Genomic DNA, 20,549 nt, shown 5'->3' with positions numbered 1-20,549 from the left:
CTGTAATCGGCAGGAGCGCGTTGATGTTTGTCTCCAGCCGCCCGCACCGGCGGGGAGGGGAGAGCCACCTGGCTGCATGTCCTCCGAGCCTTGCGAGGCTGTTTAAATGAGTATCTAATAGTGAACTTCCAGTAGCGGCCAGGCAGCTTGATGGACAGGGTGCGGTGCGCGATTAACCACGAACGGGCTCGATCCTTCCCCCACGTTCCAGAAAAAGCTTTATCATGTCCTGGGCGGGGGTTCATGAGAGCCCGGATCTGAAGCTGCACAGAATTAGCCTGGCTGTTCAGTGGCAGAGTCAATAATTGCGAGAGCTGCGTGAGGGAGGCACCGGGCTGTGCTGGGCCGGCATGGCAGCCCGGGCCACCTCCCTGTGGCTGGAAGGTCAGGCGACGGTGACGGGGGCCTGGAGCTGGCCCAGGGAGGCGAGGGGCGCGCCGGGAGCCTGGCTGTCCCGCCAGGGGAGTGACTCTGCTGTGGCCTCCAGCTTGGAGGGTCCGTCCCCACGAGGGACGTGTCTTCCTGGTGACGGCAGTGCCTGGCCCTCTGGTGGTGCCCACAAAGGGTTTATGTGACTGGCCCATGACTGTCTGTGTTGCCCCTTGGGACCAGGAGTTTGTGCCGCCTGGAGGCGTCGTCTTTAACCTGCACGGCTCTCCATCTCTGGGAGAAGGTGCACTCTCTTTGTTATAAAGTCCCCGCCGCCCCGGCCTCTGTCTGTCCCTGTCCCCCATGGGAGTGATGGAGCCCTCAGTGTCTGTGAGCTGCTCAGCCCCAAGAGCTCGGGGACCCATCAGTTGAACACAGTCTCCCCAGCCCCCAACACTCCCTGGGGTTTCTTACGGGCTTGGCCGCTGTTTGTTGAATGACTGGCGTGGGTTTTGCTGGGAAGGAAGCAGCTGTGGTTAGAGCTTGAAGGTCAGATAACCTTGGGATCAAATTCTGGTCTGTTATGTTACCTGCTGTGTGTCCTCGGGCAAGTGGCTTGCCCTCTCTGGGTCTTTGTTTCCTGGTCTGTAAAATGGGTAAGTGGGGAAGTGACTTCACCATTTTGAGTCTCAGTTTCCTCTTTTGTTAAACGGGCGTCACAGTCTGCCTTCCTGGGGGCTGTGAGGCGTAACTGAGAGAAGGCTGCTGGGGGCTCGGCGTGAGAGCTGCATGGGGCTGCTGTTCGGGAAGTTCGAGCTGTCGTTACTGTTACTATTGTCCCGATACGACTTACCGTCGTCATCACTGCTTCTGCTCTCGTGCCCCGCGGGAGCTCACCGCGTCTGTGTGCCTCGTCTGCTCTGAGCACTGTCGCCCTTTCGGAGTCTCGAAGCCCCAGTGGGGGCCACGCCGAGCCTGGGCAGCCCCAGCAGGTGCTGGTCTGAGGCGCTCGCCTGGGACTGGCCTGGAGGGCCCACAGGCCGTGCAGCTCTCACGGGTCTGCTCGGTGCCGGGCTGGGAGCCGCCCCCATCCCGAGCTCGGGCCCTGCCCCCGCTTCCTCCAGCAAGGGCACAGGGGCTGCGGAGCTTCCCGTCCCCAGAACCAGGGAGCCGGCAGCGGATCCCGGGGCAGGAGGCGGGGGCTCAGCCACGCCTGCCGAGAGGGAGTGGCTCTGGGTGAGGGACAGCCCCTGAATTATCTGCACCACTGAGCCCCCCGTCAGCGGGGAGAACCAAGAGCTGCCGGGCGCTCAGAGTATTCGCATTGCCAGAGCCTGCCTCGAGCTCCTGCAGCTGCCGGGAGAGTCTGAAGCAGATCCTTTCTACGGGGAGAGGGGGGTGGAACCGGGGTTTCAAGTTCCCAAGTACCCGAGTCCAAGCTCTTTGTCCACCCCGGTCACCCTGTTCCCCTCTGACCTTTCTTTCTGGTCGCCAGAAGCCAGTTTGGTTTGCCCAGATTATCATCATAAGGGCCCCATGCATGGAGCAGAGGGGAGGCCAGGCTCCAGGCTGGGTGCTCCCCGTGTGGGATCTAAAGAGCTTTTCTTGCTTACGCCCATTTTCCAGATGAGGAAACAGAGAGGCCCAGAGAGGTGAAGTCGCTTGCCCGAGGACACACAGCCTTCCAGTCACCTGGCCCTCCTCTCCGATGCTTTAAGTCCCTGCGTCTCCAGCCTCCTCTTTTCCTCTGGAGAGCGGGCCGGCTCTGCTGCCGGGCCGTTTGTGCGTGGAGCTGGGCTTGTCCGGGAGACCCAGCCGGAGAAAGTTAGGGGGCGGCGAAGAGCTTGGCCTCAGGGCTGAGTCTCTCTCCTTGAGATCAAGGGTGAAATCCTAGAAGTAGGGTCTTGCCACCCACTCGGGCAGAGCCCAGCACCCCTGGGACCCTGCACGGGGCCTCGCCTGTTCCTTCTCAGGGTCCCGCCTGTCCCTAAAAGTGCGTGCAGCCCACCTCCCGCTGACCCCGTCCCGACGCCTGACCCAGCTCCAGGGCGGCGGGGTGCCCAGGCGGAGCGCGTGCCTGAGGGTCTCGGATGCCCGCTGTCTCCCCCTGCTTCCTGTGTCATTTCTGGGGGCCTTCCGCCACTGCTCGCGTGCTGGTCCCCAAACGCTGGAGCCCAGGGAGTGGGGAGGAGGCAGAGGCATCTGGGTCTTTCCCTTTGTCCTGATCTATTATGAACAAAGTAATGGGGTGCTTGGAGCGAGGCTCGGGGCTGCGGGGCTCAGCATCACCTTCATCGCGGCATAGTCACTAATGCACATGAGAGCGTCACTCTGGCCAGGCCGGGGAGCCCCGAGGTAAATAAGGGGCCTCCTGCTCCCAAGGGTGCGGCCTGGGAGAGGAGACCACCAGGATGGCACGAGAGGGAGGTTTCCTACAGCCCCGGGGACAGCCGGCAGGCGCTCAGAGTCGGGGGCCGGGGAGGAGCTTCAGAGGGAGTGTTGGCAGCAGGTCTAGGAGGAGGAGTGAGCTAGGCAGGGAGTTAGGGTGGCCATTTTACACCAGGGAACAGCGTCAGACACAGGGAACAGAGTGGGCACTGGCACAGAGGATGAGGACGGGGGCGCTGGGGACGGGTGAATGATTTCGTCGGGCATCCAGGTGACCTTGGAGCAGGTGGTGGGTGTCAGAGCAGGCAGGGCCTCCCGGCCACCGTGTAGTCTGACTTTTCCTGGACACTCAGGGTGAGGATTTGGGGGTTTAATTCTAAGAGCTACGGGCCGCCATGGAGGGGTCTGGGCCTGGAGTGTCAGTGACAGGCTCCACCCACCTTTTGCAAGGAGCCCTCAGGCCTCCACGGAGAGGAGGAACTGGGGGGGAGACCAGAGTCGGGGGAGGGGGGGGACGCGCAGCAGCTACTGCCGTCGAGGGGTCTGGGCCCGGCCGTGACGTCGGGGCTGCCCAGGAGAGGACCAGCGTAGGGGCCTTGCAAGGCGAGACGCAGGAGGCCCGGGAGGGTGGATGCGGAGGCTGCCGGGCGCCGGCTGCTACACTCTGTTCCGTCCCTGTTGTTCGCTCGGGCCTGCGGAGCCGCAGTGGGTCATAGGGTGATGTGTAAACAGCCAGGAACAGCCAGAGAGAGGGGGGCTGCTCCGCCAGCCCCAGGAAGAGCAGACAAGAGCCAGGACCCAGATGTCACGTCCCCTCTCTAGCAAGGACTGACAGGGTCCCTTTCCTGGTTTCTCTGCGCAAATCCAGAGGAGGCGGACGGTGAGGCGCACCTCAGCCGGGCGGCACCAACCGTCCGTGCTTTATTCACCCAGCGGCACCGGGTGGGTGTGTGCTGTGCCTGTGCAGGAGACCTGGGGCCAGGCAGCTGCTCCCTGCCCTCGGGGGGCCCAGGAGCCTGTGGGAGCTGCAGAGAGGCGCCCAACACAGTCTGCGGGCTGAGGAAGCTTCCGGAAGGAGGCCACCCACCATATAGCTCAATGAAGGCAGGTAGTGGGTGCCCCGTTTCACGTGGGTCCCCAGACCCCTGACGATATGGGGTGAAGTGACTTGGATCTGAGGCTGGAAGGAGGAGCAGGTGCGGCTCTGGCAGAGACAGGGACGTGTGTCCAGGAGGAGGGAACGGCCGGGGTGGGGGCTCGAGGCTGGCCTCGCAGACGTCGCCTGTCCTGAGCACCTGGGACCTTGAGAGCGACGGGGCGGGCGGGAGCCGAGGCTGGAGGCTGCGTTTTGGGGTCGAGGCCTCTGAGCTCGTAGAGACAGCTCCCTTCCTGCCCCGGGCTTGGCGTGGTGCCCTCTCCCCTGGGTCCTCGCCAGGCCCGGACATCCGCTCGGGTCGCCGCTGCAAGTGTGAGCTGAGGCTGGAGTTTGCAGGAGGCGCGTTGGGGGCGGGGTGGGGAACGGCACCCCCATTTCTCAGGGGGGCCCCGCCGTTGGGAGCTGCCTCCCGTGTATGTGGGCTCCCGGGGTGAGGGCAGGATAGGGGGACCCGCAGGGCCCCCAGGACGGAGACGGGATCCTCCGGGGGAGTTTTGGGGTCTCTCTGCTCCATCTGTATGTTGTCACTGGGGGCCCGCAGGGTGACATACAGCAAAACCCAGGTGGCTGGCAGGGCCCCAGGCCAGCGCCCCCCGTGCAGGGCAGTCTGCGGCTCGGGCCCCCGGCCCCTCAGTGTCCCGCGGACCAGCGCCGAGGTGCCGCCTGGCTGGATGGGAGCGAAGAGGTGATGCTAATGCCTTTAAAATTAGACTGTGATGTTTGTCTCAGAGCAGAACGTGCGTCAGTGCCGAGTCCTGTGGGAAGGGGGCTGCCTGCTCACAGCCCTTCGGTGTTATTTTTGCATGTTCGCTCTTTATTTGCCGGTGGTGCTGCTGACAGGCCCTCAGAGCGGCTCGGGCTGCGGGGCCGGTGTCGGGACGGCCCTGCGCGGGGTGAGTGCCACGGCCAGCCCTCGGCGGCGAGGACTTGGGGCTGTGCGAGCGGGAGGCGGACGGGGTGGGGTCCCCGTGTGTGTGTGCGTGTGTGCGCGGCCTGCGCGACACGTGTGTGGCCCGTGTGGCTCCCCAGGTGTCTTTCTCTGTGTGCATCGTGGCTTTGGGGGTTTTCCACTTCCGAGCCTGGCTGTGGATCTTTGTGTGTCCGTGAGTTGTGTGCGTCTGTCCGTGTGTCTTTGGGAGGTGGCTGGTGTGGGTCCAGGTGTGTTTCTTGGGGGCCCTGCGTGTCTTTTCTATCTGTGCATGGATGCGTGTGAGCATCCTGAGGAGGCACGTGGGTGCATGACTGTGGGTCTGTTGGGTCCATACACTCACGTGTGCGTGTCCGTGTGAGAGTGTGTGAGCGTGCGTTTGAACAGGTGAGCACATATGGGGGAGTGTGTCACGGGAGGAAGCATGTTGTGTGTTGCGTGTGAGAGCATGTTGCATGTGAGCACACCCTGCATGTGAGAGCGTGAGCCAGGCTGCGTGTGTGTGCACGTGTGTGGGAATGTGTGGGGCATGTGTCGAGTGTGAGTGTGTTGCACACGAGAGCCTGTGTCGCTCTCCCGTGCTCTTGCGCTCAGCGTCCTGGGCTGACCCGGCTGCCGCAAACGCTCGCAGGTTCGAGAACACCCCCGGCGGGTGCTGTCGAGAGACACCCGGCTCCCCCGGCCGGCCCGGGTCCGGTGTTGCTGAGGGTCCGTGTTGTTGCCCCCTTGCCGGGCCGAGGCGTCTACCGAGCTTGTCTCCGTGCTTTGGGCCGTGTGAGCGGTGGGCGTCTGTCTCTGGCCCGGGTGCCGCTTTCCGAACATGAGTTTATTTACAATCCAGAACGTGCTGTTTCACGGCGGCCGTTGGGGGAGCCCGGGGACAGCTGCTGATCTGGCCCAGGGGAGCGGGTGCCCGGGGTTGGGTCCCCAGCTCAGTGCTGGGGCCTCTGGCCACACCCTGGGGATGGGCTGGGCTCTGCAGAGGCCTTGACCTCTGCCACCCTCAGGGCGCGACCTGCCACAAACCACCACTCTGCAGGGCACCCGATGGCCGCTGGGCTTCTCCATGGACCAGAGGAACCCCGTTATCCTCGTCCCTGTCCGCCTGCCTCCCTGGCACCCAGATTTGCCTTTCGTGGCGTCACCCTCTGCGGGTTGAGGGGCCGGGCCGGGGGAGTCGGGTTTTGCGGAGTTGAAACCAGGGCCTGTGCAAAGTTCAGTGCCGTCAGGAACCCGTGCAGATCCGGAGCCTGGCTTCGAAGGCTGTGTTGCCTTGAGCGTGTTGCTCAGCTTCTCTGAGCCTCTGTCATCTCATCTGTAAAATGGGAATTGGGACAGCGCCAGCCTCAGGGCTGTCTCTCACTGGTCACCTCGGGGCCTTTCTCGAGCACGGCTGATCTGCGCGAGCTGGACAGCCTGGGTGCCGTGTGTCCGACCTGCGCGTGATCTTGGGCAAGTCGTTCTGTCTGTGCCTCAGTTTTCTTCCCTGTGAAATTGGGCTCATAAGTACAGACTGCAGGGATGTGGCTTGGGGGAAATTCCTTCCTGACGTGAAAGGTTAGGGTGGGTGCCCCGGCGCGGGAGCCGCTCGTGTTATTTCTGGAATGCTGAGCCCAGATTGAAACATCCCGCCAGCGCATGATACCATCTTCTTTCCTTTAATACGGCTTGTAACCTGCTCTTGCTGCCCCATCTGCACCGTGCTGGGGGGTTGCCGTGTGCCGGGCACCTGGCAGGGCGGGGGTCGAGTGGTACCCCCCGTGGGTGGCCCAGGCCCCGGCCATGCTGTCTCTCCCCCAGCGACTTGGCAGGGCGCGTGCAGACTCGGGTTAAGTCACCCTGGGCTGCAGCCAGGGGCGGGAGCCAGCCGGCAAGGGAGCCACCTGGCAGCTCTCCCCACGGCGCGGATCCAGCGAGCTTGGGCTGGTGGCGGCCGTGGGCGCCTGAAGCTGTTTTGTGCACTTGTCAAAAGGCCGCTGACATCCGAGCCTGGGCGGCAGACGGCAGCGGGGGGTTCCCCTGAGCCTGGCACTGCCCGGTGCCCTGGGTCACGTGCTTCCCCCGCGTCAGGGGCACACGGACCACGCTATGCTCCATCCCGCTGGGCGAGGCCTTCGCATGGGCACGGCCGTGTGCTAGAACACTTTGCGCACATTATCTCCTCCAGTCTTCGTAGAAACTCCTTGAAGTGGGTCCAACTTGTTTCAACTTTGCAAAGGAGAAAGCTGAGCTTGGGGATGTTTTGGAATCTGGATCTGGAATCCAGATCTGGATGGAAATCCTGCTTCCTCCAGTTGCTGGGGGACTTCAGGCCACTTACTTAACCTCTCTGAGCCTCCATTTCCGCACTGCTTGGGGTTGTAGCAAGGATTCAGTGAAACAGAGTTCTAGCTAGAACGTTGAGCTTGGCATCTGGCGTGGGAAATGGTTTTTTTAAAAAGCTTGTTGTTATTATTATTATTTTATCTTTTTGCAAGGGAACCTTCTTTGCCGGTTTAACAAAGGTATTGACCGGATTCACCTCTGATGCCTTGGTGTCTCCAGGGAGGGATTATATTTAGGAGGAGCCCATTTTATGATTACTGACTGCATACAAGTTTGTGGGTTTCCTGCCTGGTGAGGACACTACTGCAAGGGGTCTTGCTGGCCGTGGGCGCGGCGCCGCCTCCGTCCCGGGAGGGGACTGCCTGGGCTTTGCCCGGCGCCCGATCCTGTGCGGACACTCGCTCGGACGCTCTGTGCGGAGGGTCTGCTGTGTCTGGCGTTGGGCACCCGCTGCGGGCGGGCGGCCGGCTCGGACCCAGGCTCACTGCAGCGAGGGGCACGGGTTCAACCCGTGGGTGTCCCCCTCCAGCGATGCACACGCTGCAGCCGCAGGCGCCTGGGCGTCTGGAGTTGCGCCCTTACCGTGACTGTGATGGACGGGGGTGGAGGAGCTGGGAGACGACAGAGCTGCCATGGTCGCACAACTCGAAGGCCAGGAATGGGCGTGAGGCAGTGAGTCTGGCCTCAACAGCCGGGTGCGCGCTCACCGTGGAGAGCTGCATCCGTTCAATGATAATTCTGTGCTCAGTGCCGGGACGCAGGGAGACACTCCAAGGGGCCAAGTGAAGGAAGGGTCCTGTTTGATGTGTTAACCTCTGATAGACTTTTCAGGGACTGTGTCACCGTGAGGGAGAATCTGGGCCACCGTCTAACGAGCAGGACTCCTGTGGTTGTATGTGAGAGAGACTCACCTGGAACCAGCTTAAATCAAAAAAGATTTTTATTGGCTCACATGACCTGAAACTCCAGGTCATCTGGCTTCAGGCATGGCTGTATCCAGCCGCTCAAATGAAGTTATCTCATCCTGCTCATCTCCTGGCTCAGGTTTCCTCTGTGTGGGTGGCTTTGTTCTCAACCAAGTTCTCCCCAGCAGCTGTCTCACTGGCTTGGCAGCTCCCAGGGAAAGAAAGCACCTTTTTCCAGCATCTCTAGCAAAAGTCCCCAGGTTCACTCTGCTTGGACGGGCTCAGGTCCGTGCACTTGCCCAAGCCATGCTGACCACCTGGAGCGCCCCCTGCTCTTCCACCTGTCCCAGACCCACCCGCCCTACAGTCCCGCCTGGGCTCCATCCTTGCCACCACAGCCTCTGCTTTGCCTTTATCGTCTTTTGCGTGTTTTCTTTCGCGGGCACTGACTCCCTTTTTTCCTGCTTTGTTTCTATTCCAGCCACGTCCTGGCTGTGCTGTGTCACCTCGGGCAGGTCAGGTCCCTGCGGGTCAGGGTTTCATTTCCTCCCTTCCTCTCTCCCTCCATAATGAGACCAGGAACCTGCTGGGTGCCACATGAGTGCTTGTTGATGGATTTGGGGCGTTAAGGGTTCAGTTCAGAGGCCACATCCCAGGATGGCTCCTGGGGGCTCGTAGTCAACAGGGTCCGAAGGGAACCCCAGGAGTTGTCTTGCTGGACACGTTCACGTGAAGTTGGGTCCCAAAGGCTTGGAGCTCACACAGGCCGGTGGGCAGGTGGGAAGGGGGAGGGACACGGTTCAGAAGCCGAGCTTTCCTGGGTTCAAATCCCAGCTCTGCACCCTTCCGGCTGTGTGGCGTGGGGCAAGTTGCTTCACCTCTCTGTGCTACTGGTTCCTCGTCTGTAAAATGAGATCATTCACGCAGTGCATTTCAGAAAAGGGCCTGGCACACGGCTCGTCGGTGGTCCACCATCATTGCTGTGCTGTTTTCAGAGCTGCCAGGTGCAAAGGGGATTATAAACTCCACTCCTATTTAATAGGGGAGGAAGTGGTAGCCCACCCAGAGGATGAAGGGGACCTCAGCCGCGGTGGCTTTGCCCCAAACGCTGTGTTTCTCCTGGCCAGGTGTTCGCTGCCGTGTCCTGTGACCTGCTGTCCTCCGAGCAGCCACCCTTGGCCGATCCACCCTGTGAACGGCCTCATCGCGCCAAAGCAGACCTAGGGCCACACCGAGGGCCGGGCGGTCTGCCCTCCGTGGACGGCTGCACCGTCTGGACTGCTCCCCGGTGGTCTTGGTCCTCCTGCCGCCTCGGAAATCTGGGGGGGGGGGGGCATTAAGGGGAGGTGTCCTTTTAACTGCAATGACGGGGTGGGGTTTGGGGTGACAGCCCTGGCCCTGGGCCGGTGCCCGCTGATTTGCTAACAGAGTTGATGGGTGAAGAGTATTCATCTCCCCACAGGAAGGTGACTCAGCGATGGGGGTGCTGCTGTGGGAAGGCTGTGTGTGTGAGCGCGTGTGTAAGTGTGCCCCCCGCACACGCACAGCCCCGCCCCCGCAGGCTGCTCCTCGCAGCCCCAGGAGCCGGGCTCTGCGGTTCCCACCCCTTCAGCCGCCTTTTCCACCAGAGTGAGGACTCAGGAATCACACAGACCTGAGCTCGAAGCCCCGCTCTGTCGCCTCCCGGCCAGGCGGCCTCCTGCACGTGGCTTCCCCTCTCTATGACTCAGTGTCCTTCTCTGTAGGGACGAGGATGCCTCCTGTGCGGTGGGTGGAGAGGACCGACTGAGGGTTTCTCCGGGGCGATTGGTGGCAGCCTTGTGTACACTGAGGACATTAGTGATAATAAGTCGTGTTTCCTGGTGCTGGACGTAGGAGCAAAGTGACACGGGAGCCCAAAGAGGGGGCAGTGGGTTCCGATGGAGGCAACCCTGGACAGTCCCAAGAGAAGGGCCTGGAATGACAACACTGCCGACGTGGGACGGAGTCGGGAGGGGTGGACACCCTTTTCTGTTTCGGGAACGGGTAGGCTCAGTGGCGGGGGCCGTGGCAGCTCTGGCCGGATGCGGGGCCAGCTGCCGTCCAGTGTGGCCGGAGAGGGGAAGGGTCGGGGACTGGCAGGGATGTGACAGAAGAGGATTGTTCCTGCGAAATGGGGGACGGCCAAGCCCTGTGCATCGGGGCAGTGGTGACGCGGGCGCCCCCTGCCTCGGGCGAGCACTGACTATGCGCTGGCCATTGTGCTGAGTGGTCACTTACCCTGAGTCTGTAGCTGGCCCCCATTTTACTGGTGAGGAAACCAACGTTCTGTGTCACAGCTGGTGCAGCCAAATGCATGGGCTTCTGTGACAGGCGCCCTGTCCCCTGAATCGAGGCCTGGCGGGACCCGGGCTGTCTTCCCGCTCTGTGGCCCCTCACACAGTCCACCCGCCTGACGCGGGTCATGCAAGTCCTTGGGCCACGGGAGTTTCTCCTTTACGGGAACTTTTTTGACGCTCGACTGGGGCGTGTACGTCCTTCCTGAAGATTCCTGCCTAATTCCATCAGGAGAACCTGTCACAGCAACATCACCTCCAGGTCTTCCCTCCGTGTTCCCAGCCAAATCCTGCTGCCGCCCCTTGTGGCCTTGGGGAGTCTGGGGGCCGCCCTTCCCCTGGGCTGGGCCTGTGTCGCAGCTGCCGCCACGTCACCACGTCCTCCCGGCTCAGGGTGGTCTGCGAGGACGGGCTGTGCCCTGGCGGGTGGGAGGCCCATTCTCCGGAGCAGAGGCTGCGGGAGCGGAAGGACCTGGGATGCGACCGGCTGGAGCTACGGCGAGAAGACAGAAGCCTGCAGTTAAAATACGTGAGGATGAAAAGCAAAGAAGTGATGCTGCACGCAGAAGCCCTGTGCCAAGCAGTGCCTACGGCAGTGACGCTGTGGGGGTCTCCCTGCCCGCGAGTCAGAACCTGGGGCTCTCGCATTTCAAACCACACTCTTTCATTTACAGATGGGGAAACTGAGGCGCCGAGAGGCTCAGGCCTTGCTCGCCGTTCAGAGGTGGAACTTACCCGTGCCTGTAGCCAGTTACCTCATGGCCGGAGGGGGAGAGGCAAATGGAACAGAGAAGAAAACAGAAGAGAAAGTCTAGGTGCCGGACGCAGTGGGACAGCGTGGAGCTGTCCTCCGTCCTGCCTCAAGGTGCCTGGGGGTCGGCGGCATGCAGGCCTCCTCTCAGGAGGCGGTTTCACGCAAGTTTCTCTGCCCTTTGAGACGTGGGCCCAGTAACCCCATTGTGGGGGGTGTTTCCACGCCTGCCCCTGAGTGGGTGTGAACCCAGAGGGGCCAAGAAGGAGGTCGTGTGAGTCCAAGGAGGCCCGGCAATTGTCTGAAACTGGGCAGCTGTTGTAGAAACGTCTCCCACCTCGTGGGGCGGCAGGCCCCCCTGGGGCTGGGTGTCAGGGGACTGGCTTCTGTCTGCCCTGCGGCCAGTGACTTCCTGCCTTCGCCCTTGTTTCTGCATTTGTAAATCAGACAGGCGCTGACCGAGGCTCCTTGTGAGCATTTAAGCAACGGCATTGCGTGCGTGTTTGGCCAGGTTCAATGGGAAAGAGTTCTGGGATCCATTAGCAATGTCTGCCGTGGGTGCTGGAGAAGCTGGTGGTGGTGTGTATGCCATTCGTCCATTTCTTCGTTCAGTGAGTGCTTTCTGACTGCCCGCTGTGTGACAGGCACTGGAGATGGAGCCGGAAGTGAAGCAGGCGTGGGCTCTGGCCCTGGAGATGTCAGTCCGAGGGTGGAGACAGAGTGAAGCTGTTTGGTCACTGCTGGGTTCTCGACGGCTAGCGCTCACCTGGCACACCTGTGCCCTCAGATACTTATCGATAGGACAGGTGAATGGATGAGCCGAATACAATGAATATGTGATTACGAAAAGCAATAAAAACTGCGTGGGAAAGGAGAGATGGTGCAGGAGCGCCCTGTGCCCGGAGGCTCACAGGCAGAGGGAGAAGCTGCGTCAGAGAATTTGTGACTCTGAGTGCTGTCAAGTGTCGTCTGGAGGAAACCTCTTGAGGAAAGCAGTTGGGAAAGGCTTCACATTTCATTTATTTAAAAAAATTTGTTTAACTTTTCATTTTGAAATAGTTTCAAAAAGATTGACAAAAAGTTGTAAAAATAGTACAGAGAGCTCTCCATGTTCCCTTCACCCAGACTCCCTAAATATTAACATTCAACATAACCACAGAACAGTTGCAAAATCAGGAAATTAACATTGAGCCGACACTACAATCTTGTATACTGACCTCACTCACCTTTTGTCAGTTGCCCACTGATGTCCTTTTCTGGTCCAGGTCCCATTCTGGGTCACATGGTGCATTTAGTTGTCCTGTCTCTTTAGTCTCGTTTAATCTGGACCAGATTAAAATGCATGAACCCAAGTCGGTCCAGGCAGAGTGAATCCTGGGTCTTCTGGTAGAGCTGTTGGGAAAAAGGTGCTTTCTTCCCCTGGAAGTTGCCAAGCTGTGAAATGGCTGCCAGAGGAAAACCCTGGCTGAGAACAAAGCCACCCACACGGAGGAAACCTGAGCCAGGAGATGAGCAGGATGAGATAACTTCATTTGAGCAGCTGGATACAGCCATGCCTGAAGCCAGATGACCTGGAGTTTCAGGTCATGTGAGCCGGGAAAATCCTTTTTTGTTTAAGCTATGCTCAGTGCCAGGATGCTGGGAGATGCCCTGTGGGACCAAGTGAAGAAGAAGAACTGTTTGATGTGTGAATCTCGAACAGACTTTTCAGGGACTATGTCCCAGTGAGGGAGAATCTGGGGCCATAATCTACTATAATGGGCAGGACTCTTGTGGTTGCAGGACCTTGGCTGCCCCCTGCTTTTTTTTTTTTTTTTTTTGGTGAAGAAGATTGTCACTGAGCTAACTTTTCTGCCCATCTTCCTCTATTTTATGTGGGATGCCACTTCAGCACGGCTTGATGAGTGGTGCTAGGTCCACGCCCAGGATCCAAACCTGCGAACTCTGGGCCGCTGAAGTAGAGTGGGTGAACTTAACCACTCGGCCCCGGGGCCGGCCCCACCTTGGGACTTCTGAGAATGGGCCGTTCATTTTGTGGACTGTCCCTCCATTTGGGAATGTAGGGTGGTCGCTCGTGATTAGCTTCACGTTGTGCGTTTTTGGCAGAAACGCTTCCTGAGCAACGTTCTGTCCTCAGTGCATGGTGTCGGGAGGCACACGATGTCCATTCATCCCGTTGCTGGTGATGTTAACTCGGTCGCTTGCTTGAGGTGATGTCTGCTGGGATTGTCGCCTGTGCCGTCGTCATTTTCCCTTCGTAATTAATGAGGCTCTTGGGGGACACCATCCTGAGACACTGTGAACGCTGTTACTCATCGTTCTTTGCCGCTGATCTTAGCATCCGTTGGTGCCTTTTGCCTGAAACAGTCGCTGCTGTGCTGTTTGCCAAGTGGTGGTTTCCACCTTCCATCATGACGTCTACACTTACTGGTTTATTTGTCTATTCAGTTATTTACTTATACAGGATGGACTCGTGGATTCCTGTTGTGCTCTGTGTCCCCTCTCTCTGTCCCCTCTCTCTCCACGCCCCCATCTCCCCCTCTCTGCCCCTCCTCTCTTTCTGCCCCGCTCTCCTTCTCTCCTTCTTTCTCTTCTCCTCTTTTTTCTTGCTGAAGAAGCCGGACTGTTTGTCCTGCTGAGTTTCCCTCCTTTGGATCTGACTGAACACAACCCCGGGGTGTCATTTAACACTTTCCTCCATCCCCTGGCTCTCTTGTGGACTGGCGGTAGCCCCAGAGGCTTGATCAGATGCTGGTCCAATATTTTTGGCAAGACCACGTCACGGGCGGTGGTGTGTCCTCCCGTCAGGGGGCACACGAGGTCTGGCCGTCTCCCTGTCTGCGATGCTGAGACTGATCCGTGGGTTCAGGAGCCGGCCGCCTGGCCCGTGCCCTGTCGAGTTCCCGCCAGCCCTTCGTCCGCTGGGTTTCGTGCCCACTGATAATCGTTGCCCGGGCCCATTAATTCATTAGGGGTCGCCAAATGCTGATATGTTGATTCTGTCACTCTTCTCTCTATCTTAGCTGGAAGGTTTCTCTACAGAGAAACCACCCATGTCAATTATTTGTTTACCCTGAGGAAAGTGTGTCCAGGAAGGAGAAGATAAATGCTTCCTTCTTTCCCATTATTTGCCAGTTTTCAAAATAAAGAGCTGGTTCCCTGGCATCTTCCAAAAGTGGCCAATGAGGGTTTTAGAAAAATATCATTATTTTAACCCACGGACACAAGCGTAATTAAGTATCTTCACCCCTTTCCGTTGTTATCCTTACCCGTGCTCGGATGGTCCCGTCCCTGGTGCGTGGGGGCCTCTGCGAGTCAGCTTGCCATCCTGCGGACCCCTGCAGCGGCCCTGGACAGCGCCTCCCGTCCCAGGAGGACAGGGTGTGGCGGGCTCACCGTGGACCTTTCCGCCTCAGCCGGGCACTCAGTTGTTGCTCCGGGAGCCCTGGACCTTCTCCTGGGTGGCGTTTAGAGGCCACAGTCTGGGTGCTGATGGAGTGAATATGTGAATGTGGAACGATGCAGCGGGGCCTCTCGGAGCCCACAGGGGTTGGGGGCGGGAGGGCGGGGACCGGGCCGGCAGCGCTTTGAGCCTGGGTCTCCGCTCTTTCCCGTCCTGTCCCGGGTCAGCAGCCATGTTTGTTCACTTTTACTCCTTCCACTACTTGTTCATCTGGAAGACAAGAGTGGGTCTCCCCGACGCCCTGCCCTGGGATCGGCATTTTCTTGGGGAAGGTCTTCGAGGTTAGAGAGCCCCTAGGAGAGTGAGGCCACTTGTGGTCCGCCTGTTTTCGTGTGGGTCCCGCTGTGCGTTGTTGAGTGGCTCGCTGTGCTATGACTTAGCACAGGGGGGCTCTCCCAGCTGTTTGCCTGTTAGCATCTTTGGGGGGCAGGGGGAGCAATCGGAGAGCTCACCGAGGGACCCCCAAATCCAGACCAGACGACGAGATACGGTGCCCCTACCCCAGAGCGACTCAGGAATTCTGGGCCCTCCGCGTGTTTCCCCGCCTTTCTCTGAGCAGCCTGCACGTCTGCGTTTGAGATTAAAACTCACATTTCATTTTTATATGCTGTGCTTAATCCAATAATGATTTCATGTTACAAACAGCAATAATATCTTTCAGCATAGTTAATCAGAATAGACTTAATGCTGTCACTATTTATTAACCTTTGTGGAAAAGCAAGAAGTTTCTCTCTATTCTGTGATTGTTGGTCTTGTCAGGCTCCATCAAGTGAAAAACCAGTTTTGGCATTCATTAAAACGGCGCGAATCCTGAACTGACAATTGGAGCCGGATGGTATTTGGTGCGTGAAATCTCCGCTGCCTTCGCCGGGATAACGGAGAAGGCTGGGGTGGCGCGGGGGGGGGACCCACGTGTTCCGAAGACTGAGCGTTTCACCCCAAGTTCCTGTTGGATGAAGGAGCTGTCTGATTGGCGGGGGCAGAGGATGGGGACGGGTGACAGGGGTTCTCGATGGCTCTCGCCGAAGAAACTCGTCCCGAGTTCCAGGAGGTGGCCTCGAGCTTGGCTCGAAGATGCCTCGTCACCTTCCCGACCCTGTCCCAGGTTAATGACGCACTGGGGGCCTCTTACTCACTTGTAATCCGTTCCCCCAACTTCTTCATTTGAAAGGGGACAAGGGTGGGCCCCCCATCCCCGAGGCGCACGTGCAGCTGGAGTGCAGTGGAAGGAGTCCGTCGGCACAGGATGGTGGGCGTCAGAGGTGGGCATGAGCTTCTGACCTGCGCTTCAGTGGAGCGGAGGTCTCAGGCGGTCCTCCAGCCTCGGCGAGCCGACATTCTCCTGGAGACTTTCCCCATCCCGGGGGGTCCGCAGGCCTGGAGGGTCCTGAGATTCTTCGCTTTTACAAACTTCCCGGGTAACGCTGATGCTGGTGGTCCGGGGACCACCCTTTGAGTAGCTCCGAGGGCTTCCTGGTTCTGCATTTTCTGAACCCTGTCTGGATGTCATCACTGGGTCAGCGGCCCGGTGACCGTGGCTGGCGGCCTTGTGGGGAGGTTCTGTCTGAGGACTGCCGTGGTTCTTGGGCTGGCGGGGCTGGGCGTCTTAGCTTGGGGCAGGCGAGCAGCAAACAGTCTTCTTACTTGTGCCCTGTAGATATGGCATCTGTCCTTCCTCATGGTCACCTGAGCCTGTGCCTCTCAAACCGTGACATGAACGCGCGTCACCTGGGCTCCTGTTTACCAATTCTGACTCACTGGGACTGGGGTGGGGCCCAGGACCCCAAATTTCCAGCAGCCTCCCAGCTGATGCCGAGCCGCCCTAGCAGACCACACTGAGTCGCGAGGCTCTGTCGAATGACGAGAAAACCCAGCAGGACGGTTGGCCAGTACCTGCATCTTCCCGGGCTTGAATTACAGACTCTGAGCCTTGCTGAACCCACGAACTCCCCTAAAGCAAAGTTTGCCTTAAAAAGAAACAAAAAAGGAAGGTTTCAGCTTGCAGGCGCCTCCTCCAAAGGAACACAGCTCTCCCATGGGTCTTCCCTTTCTCTTTTTCCCCCTCGAAGCATCCTAGACATCTCTCTCAGGAAGTCCCTGTTGGGTCTTTATCTTCCAAGGCGATTCGGAGAAAAATCTAATCTTCTAAGAGGTCCTCCTGCTGGGGGCGTGGAGGAACGTTCCAGAAAGCAAATACTGGTTGCTCTGGGCTGGGTGGGGCGGCCGAGGTCGGAGGCCAATTGCTCTCTCCTCTCATCAGAGGGAGCGTCCACTCGGGCGTCGAGCAGCCCGGTTGGCTTCGCCTGTGTGAACTGGGAGGGGAGCAGGTGCTGTTAATTATTGAGGAACATCGGCCGTCTGGGCGGGTGGGTTCATGCTCCGTTAGGTAATAAAGGTTGCCGCAGAAGGGAATCTTTAAGTCCCGTATTCTCATTCGCCTCGTCTTGCAGAGGAGCCCGGGCTCGCGTGGACTGGTGGGAGCATCTGGAATTAATGAGCCAGCCTCTCACGGTGTGGAGATCGATGTTCGCCGCATTAATTGCACGGTGCTGAAAGCCCGCTGTTTATTTCTGACGCGCAGAGCCGCGGCCTCAGGAATCTCTCTTACTCGGCGTTCGGGGCCTTTGCTGTTGTCCCCCTCCGTCTGGGCCTGGGGCCAGCCGCTCTTCACCGTGGCCACGTGACCCGCGGGACACGGGCGAGTGGTGGGGGAAATCTCGGGCAAGCCGTGTGCTCAGGAGGCCCCACGGCAGAATTGAGGACGGGTTTCCTCTGGGGTGGCTGGGCCCGTGCAGACTTCCCTCTCCTGAGGGCTCCCGGCTTGTCGTTTTCTTTAGGTTAAAATAAGCCTTTTAAGGAAGTCTGTGTTTCAGCTGGACGGATGTCCCTTGCCTCTCCTCCTTTTCCCGCGTGATGACCCTTTTGGAGTGTAGACACCTTGACCCAAGATGTAGCTTGGCCACCAGCTCCTGAAGCGCTGGGACCCTGGATGGCATTGGTCTACCCTCCCTGGCTGGGCTTAGCATTCTGCGGACCCGGCCTCAGTGCGGGGCGCTTGGCACTGGCTACCCAAGGAGTTGACATCTGAGTCACGTTTGGGGGAATGAATTGGAGCTTGCCAGGGAGGGAGGGATGGAAGAGCATTCCTGGGAGAGGGAAGAGCATGAACAAAGGCCCTGAGGCAGAGAGGCATTGTCCTGGAGCCCTGAAGTTCCTGCCAGCCGCAGTGGTGGAGGGAGCCGGGGAGCACGGATGGGGGAGAGTCCTGTCTACGGGGAAGCCTGGGAAGGTGTTCTGAGGCCCTGAATATCCAGCTAAGAACTGATTCTCTCCAGTGAGTGGCGGGGAGCCTGGCAATATGCTTAAGCAGGAGATGAGATGGCTGGTCAAGGTTTGTTTTTAATTTACATTCAGTATTTCTTTTTGTTTTGGTTGCAGTCCTGTGAGCTTTGACACAGTCAGAATACATAACAGCTCCATCCCCCCCTGGAATCCCCTTGTGCTGCGCCCTTGCATCCACACCCTTCCCCACCTCCCTACACCTGGCAGCGGCTGCTCGGTTCCCTGTCCCTATGGCTTTGCCTCTTTCACAATGTCCTATAAATGAAATGATGCAGTGTCCATAGCTATAGTTATGGATACAGACATGTTGCTAAATCTAGCTGCTTTCATTTAGCAGAAGGTGTTTGAGGTTTCTCCCTGTTGCTGCACGTATCGGTACCTTGTTCCTTTTCTTGGCTGAGTAGTATTCCGCTGTATGGTTTACATCAGTTTGTTTATTCATTCATCTGGTGAAGGGTGTTTGAGTTGTTTGCAGTTATGAGTAAAGCTGCCATAAACATTCGCATCCAGGTTTTTGTGTGACCACAGTTTTTCTCTCTCTAGGGTGAATACCCAGGGGTGAGATTACTGGGTCATTTGACAAGCATATGTTTAATTTTTTAGGAAACCTCCAAACTTTTTTCTAGAGTGGCTGTAGCGTTTTGCGTTCCACCAGTAACGTGTGAGTTCCAGCTGTCCCACATGCTCTTCAACGCTTGGTATTATCAGAGTTTTTTCTTTCTTAATTTTAGCCGTTCTAACAGGTGTGTGGTCGTATCTTACTGTGGTTTTGATTTGCTTTTCCCCAATGACTAATGAGGCTGAGCATCTTTTCCTGTGCCTCCTTACTGTCTGTGCCTCTGTTTTGGTCATGTGTCTGTTCAAATATTTTGCCCCTTTTTAATCGGGTTGTTTTCTTGCTGTTGAGATGTGAGTTCCCTGTGTTTTCTGGAGGTAGGCCCTCTGTCAGGTCTGTGACTTGTGTGTGTTTGCTCCCAGTTTGCAGCTTGTCTGTTCCCCTCGGGGTGCAGGTGTCCATTAAGGTCACGGCAGCCGTGGCGTCTCTAACTCTGCTACTCTCCTCCTCACTCCTCACCCTCCGGCCGTGCTGGCTTTCTTTCAGTTCCTGAAAAAATCAAGCTCTTCCCTTCCCCAGGGCCTTTGCCCATGCTGTGCCCTCTGCCTGGAATACTCTTTCCCCTGTGCCCCATCTAAGACATCTTCACCTCCCCCCGAATCATGAATCTTCTCCCGTTTTCTTTTAGAAGCTTGCTGTTTTAGCATCTGTGTGTAGCTCTCTGATCCATCTCAAGTTAATTTTTTTCTATGGTGTGAGGTAGGGATTTGAAGGTCATTTATTTTCCCATATGACTGTCCACTTGTTCCAGCACCAATTGTTTCAAAGATTTCCCTTTTCCCTGTTGATTGCTTTGATGCCCTTTTTCAAAACTCAAATGAACATCTATGTGTGGGTGTGTTTCTGGACTCTTTATTGTGTTTCGTTGATCGATATGTCTGTTCTTACAGCAATACCATACTTTATTGCTTGTATCTTACAGGGAGTTTTGAAATTGGCTAGATTGTCCTCCAACCTTGTTTTTCTGTTTCCAGATTTCTTTGGATATTCCATGTCCTCTGAGTTTCCATATAAATTTTAGAATTGGCTGATCAGTTTCTATTAAAACAAAAACCTCCTGGGATTTTGATTGGGACTGAGTTGAATTTATTGATCAATTGGCGAGAATAAGATTTCTTAACTCTGTTGAGTCTTCCAATCCATGAACATGGTGCATCTCCGTTTTCTGCGTCTGCTCTTCCTCCGGCTTAATCTTGCTCCTCCTTCAGGTGCCTGCTTCCATGCCATCTCCTCCTGGAGGTCTCTCTTGACCCTTGACTAGACGGTGTAGCTCCTGCTGTGGCCTCTGGGGCCCCCTCTCTTCCTTCTTGGCGCTAATCACAACGGCAGCAATTATTTGTGTGATCATCTGTTTGGGGTCTGCCTCCCGCCCTGGACCGTGAGGTCCATGAGGGCGGCACCGGGTCGGCCTCTTCACAGACTGGCACGCAGTCAGTTTTCAGTAAGGATTCAGGAAAGAGGCAACAAATGCCCTCCTGTCCTTTGACACAGACCCGCAGGCCCCTGGCTGTTGCGCGTTTGCGGTCGGATGCGCCCCGTGGCCTCTGCTTGCAGACGGAGAAGCCGGGGCCTCCTCCTCCCGCCGCTTTCTCGGCCTTCACCCAGCTCTTAGCTCCTGCTGCCGCGCAGTGCGTGTTGAGAACGCCTGCTCACTTGACAGGGAGATGTGTGTAATTACGATTTTTAAAAAATGAAATCGTACATCTACAGAGAATTTTTAGATAATGACTATAATACAGAAGTTTAATTTATTTGGGGGGGAGGTGGAAAGGTCTTGCTTTCGCTGCATCACTTGGAGCATTTGAAACCCAGTGGCGGAATCTTGATGGACTTGGGCTGTGCTCGTAATGAGGGCATGGCAGGGCTGGGCCTGCAGACCGTCCAGGAGCCGCGAGGACAAAATGATGGAATTAAGGGCCTTTTTGTTGTTGTTTTTTTAAGGTTTAAGAAGTCGGCAGTTGAGCGTTGTGTTGTTAACTATTGGTCCGTGG

The 20,549-nt window shown here is 57.8% G+C and overlaps 1 protein-coding gene across 5 annotated transcripts in view; it reads left to right on the top strand.

Annotated features, from left to right (window-relative positions):
• CUX2 (cut like homeobox 2) overlaps positions 1–20,549 on the top strand; it is a 240,926-nt gene that overhangs the window by 48,235 nt on the left and 172,142 nt on the right. Inside the window, exon 1 of one of the 5 annotated variants that reach the window (XM_070275466.1) lies at positions 4,674–4,806. The exons of the other annotated variants lie outside the window; for them this stretch is intronic. Coding sequence (XP_070131567.1) covers positions 4,717–4,806 — 90 coding nt within the window. The 5' untranslated portion in view covers positions 4,674–4,716. Of the gene's footprint in view, positions 1–4,673; positions 4,807–20,549 lie in introns of those variants that run through there. 5 annotated transcript variants of the gene reach the window in all.

This window comes from Equus caballus, chromosome 8 (genome assembly GCF_041296265.1).
Source record: "Equus caballus isolate H_3958 breed thoroughbred chromosome 8, TB-T2T, whole genome shotgun sequence".
Lineage (NCBI taxonomy): Eukaryota > Metazoa > Chordata > Mammalia > Perissodactyla > Equidae > Equus > Equus caballus.
Note: the sequence above shows the minus strand (reverse complement) of the source record. Positions and strands in the feature narration are given on the sequence as shown.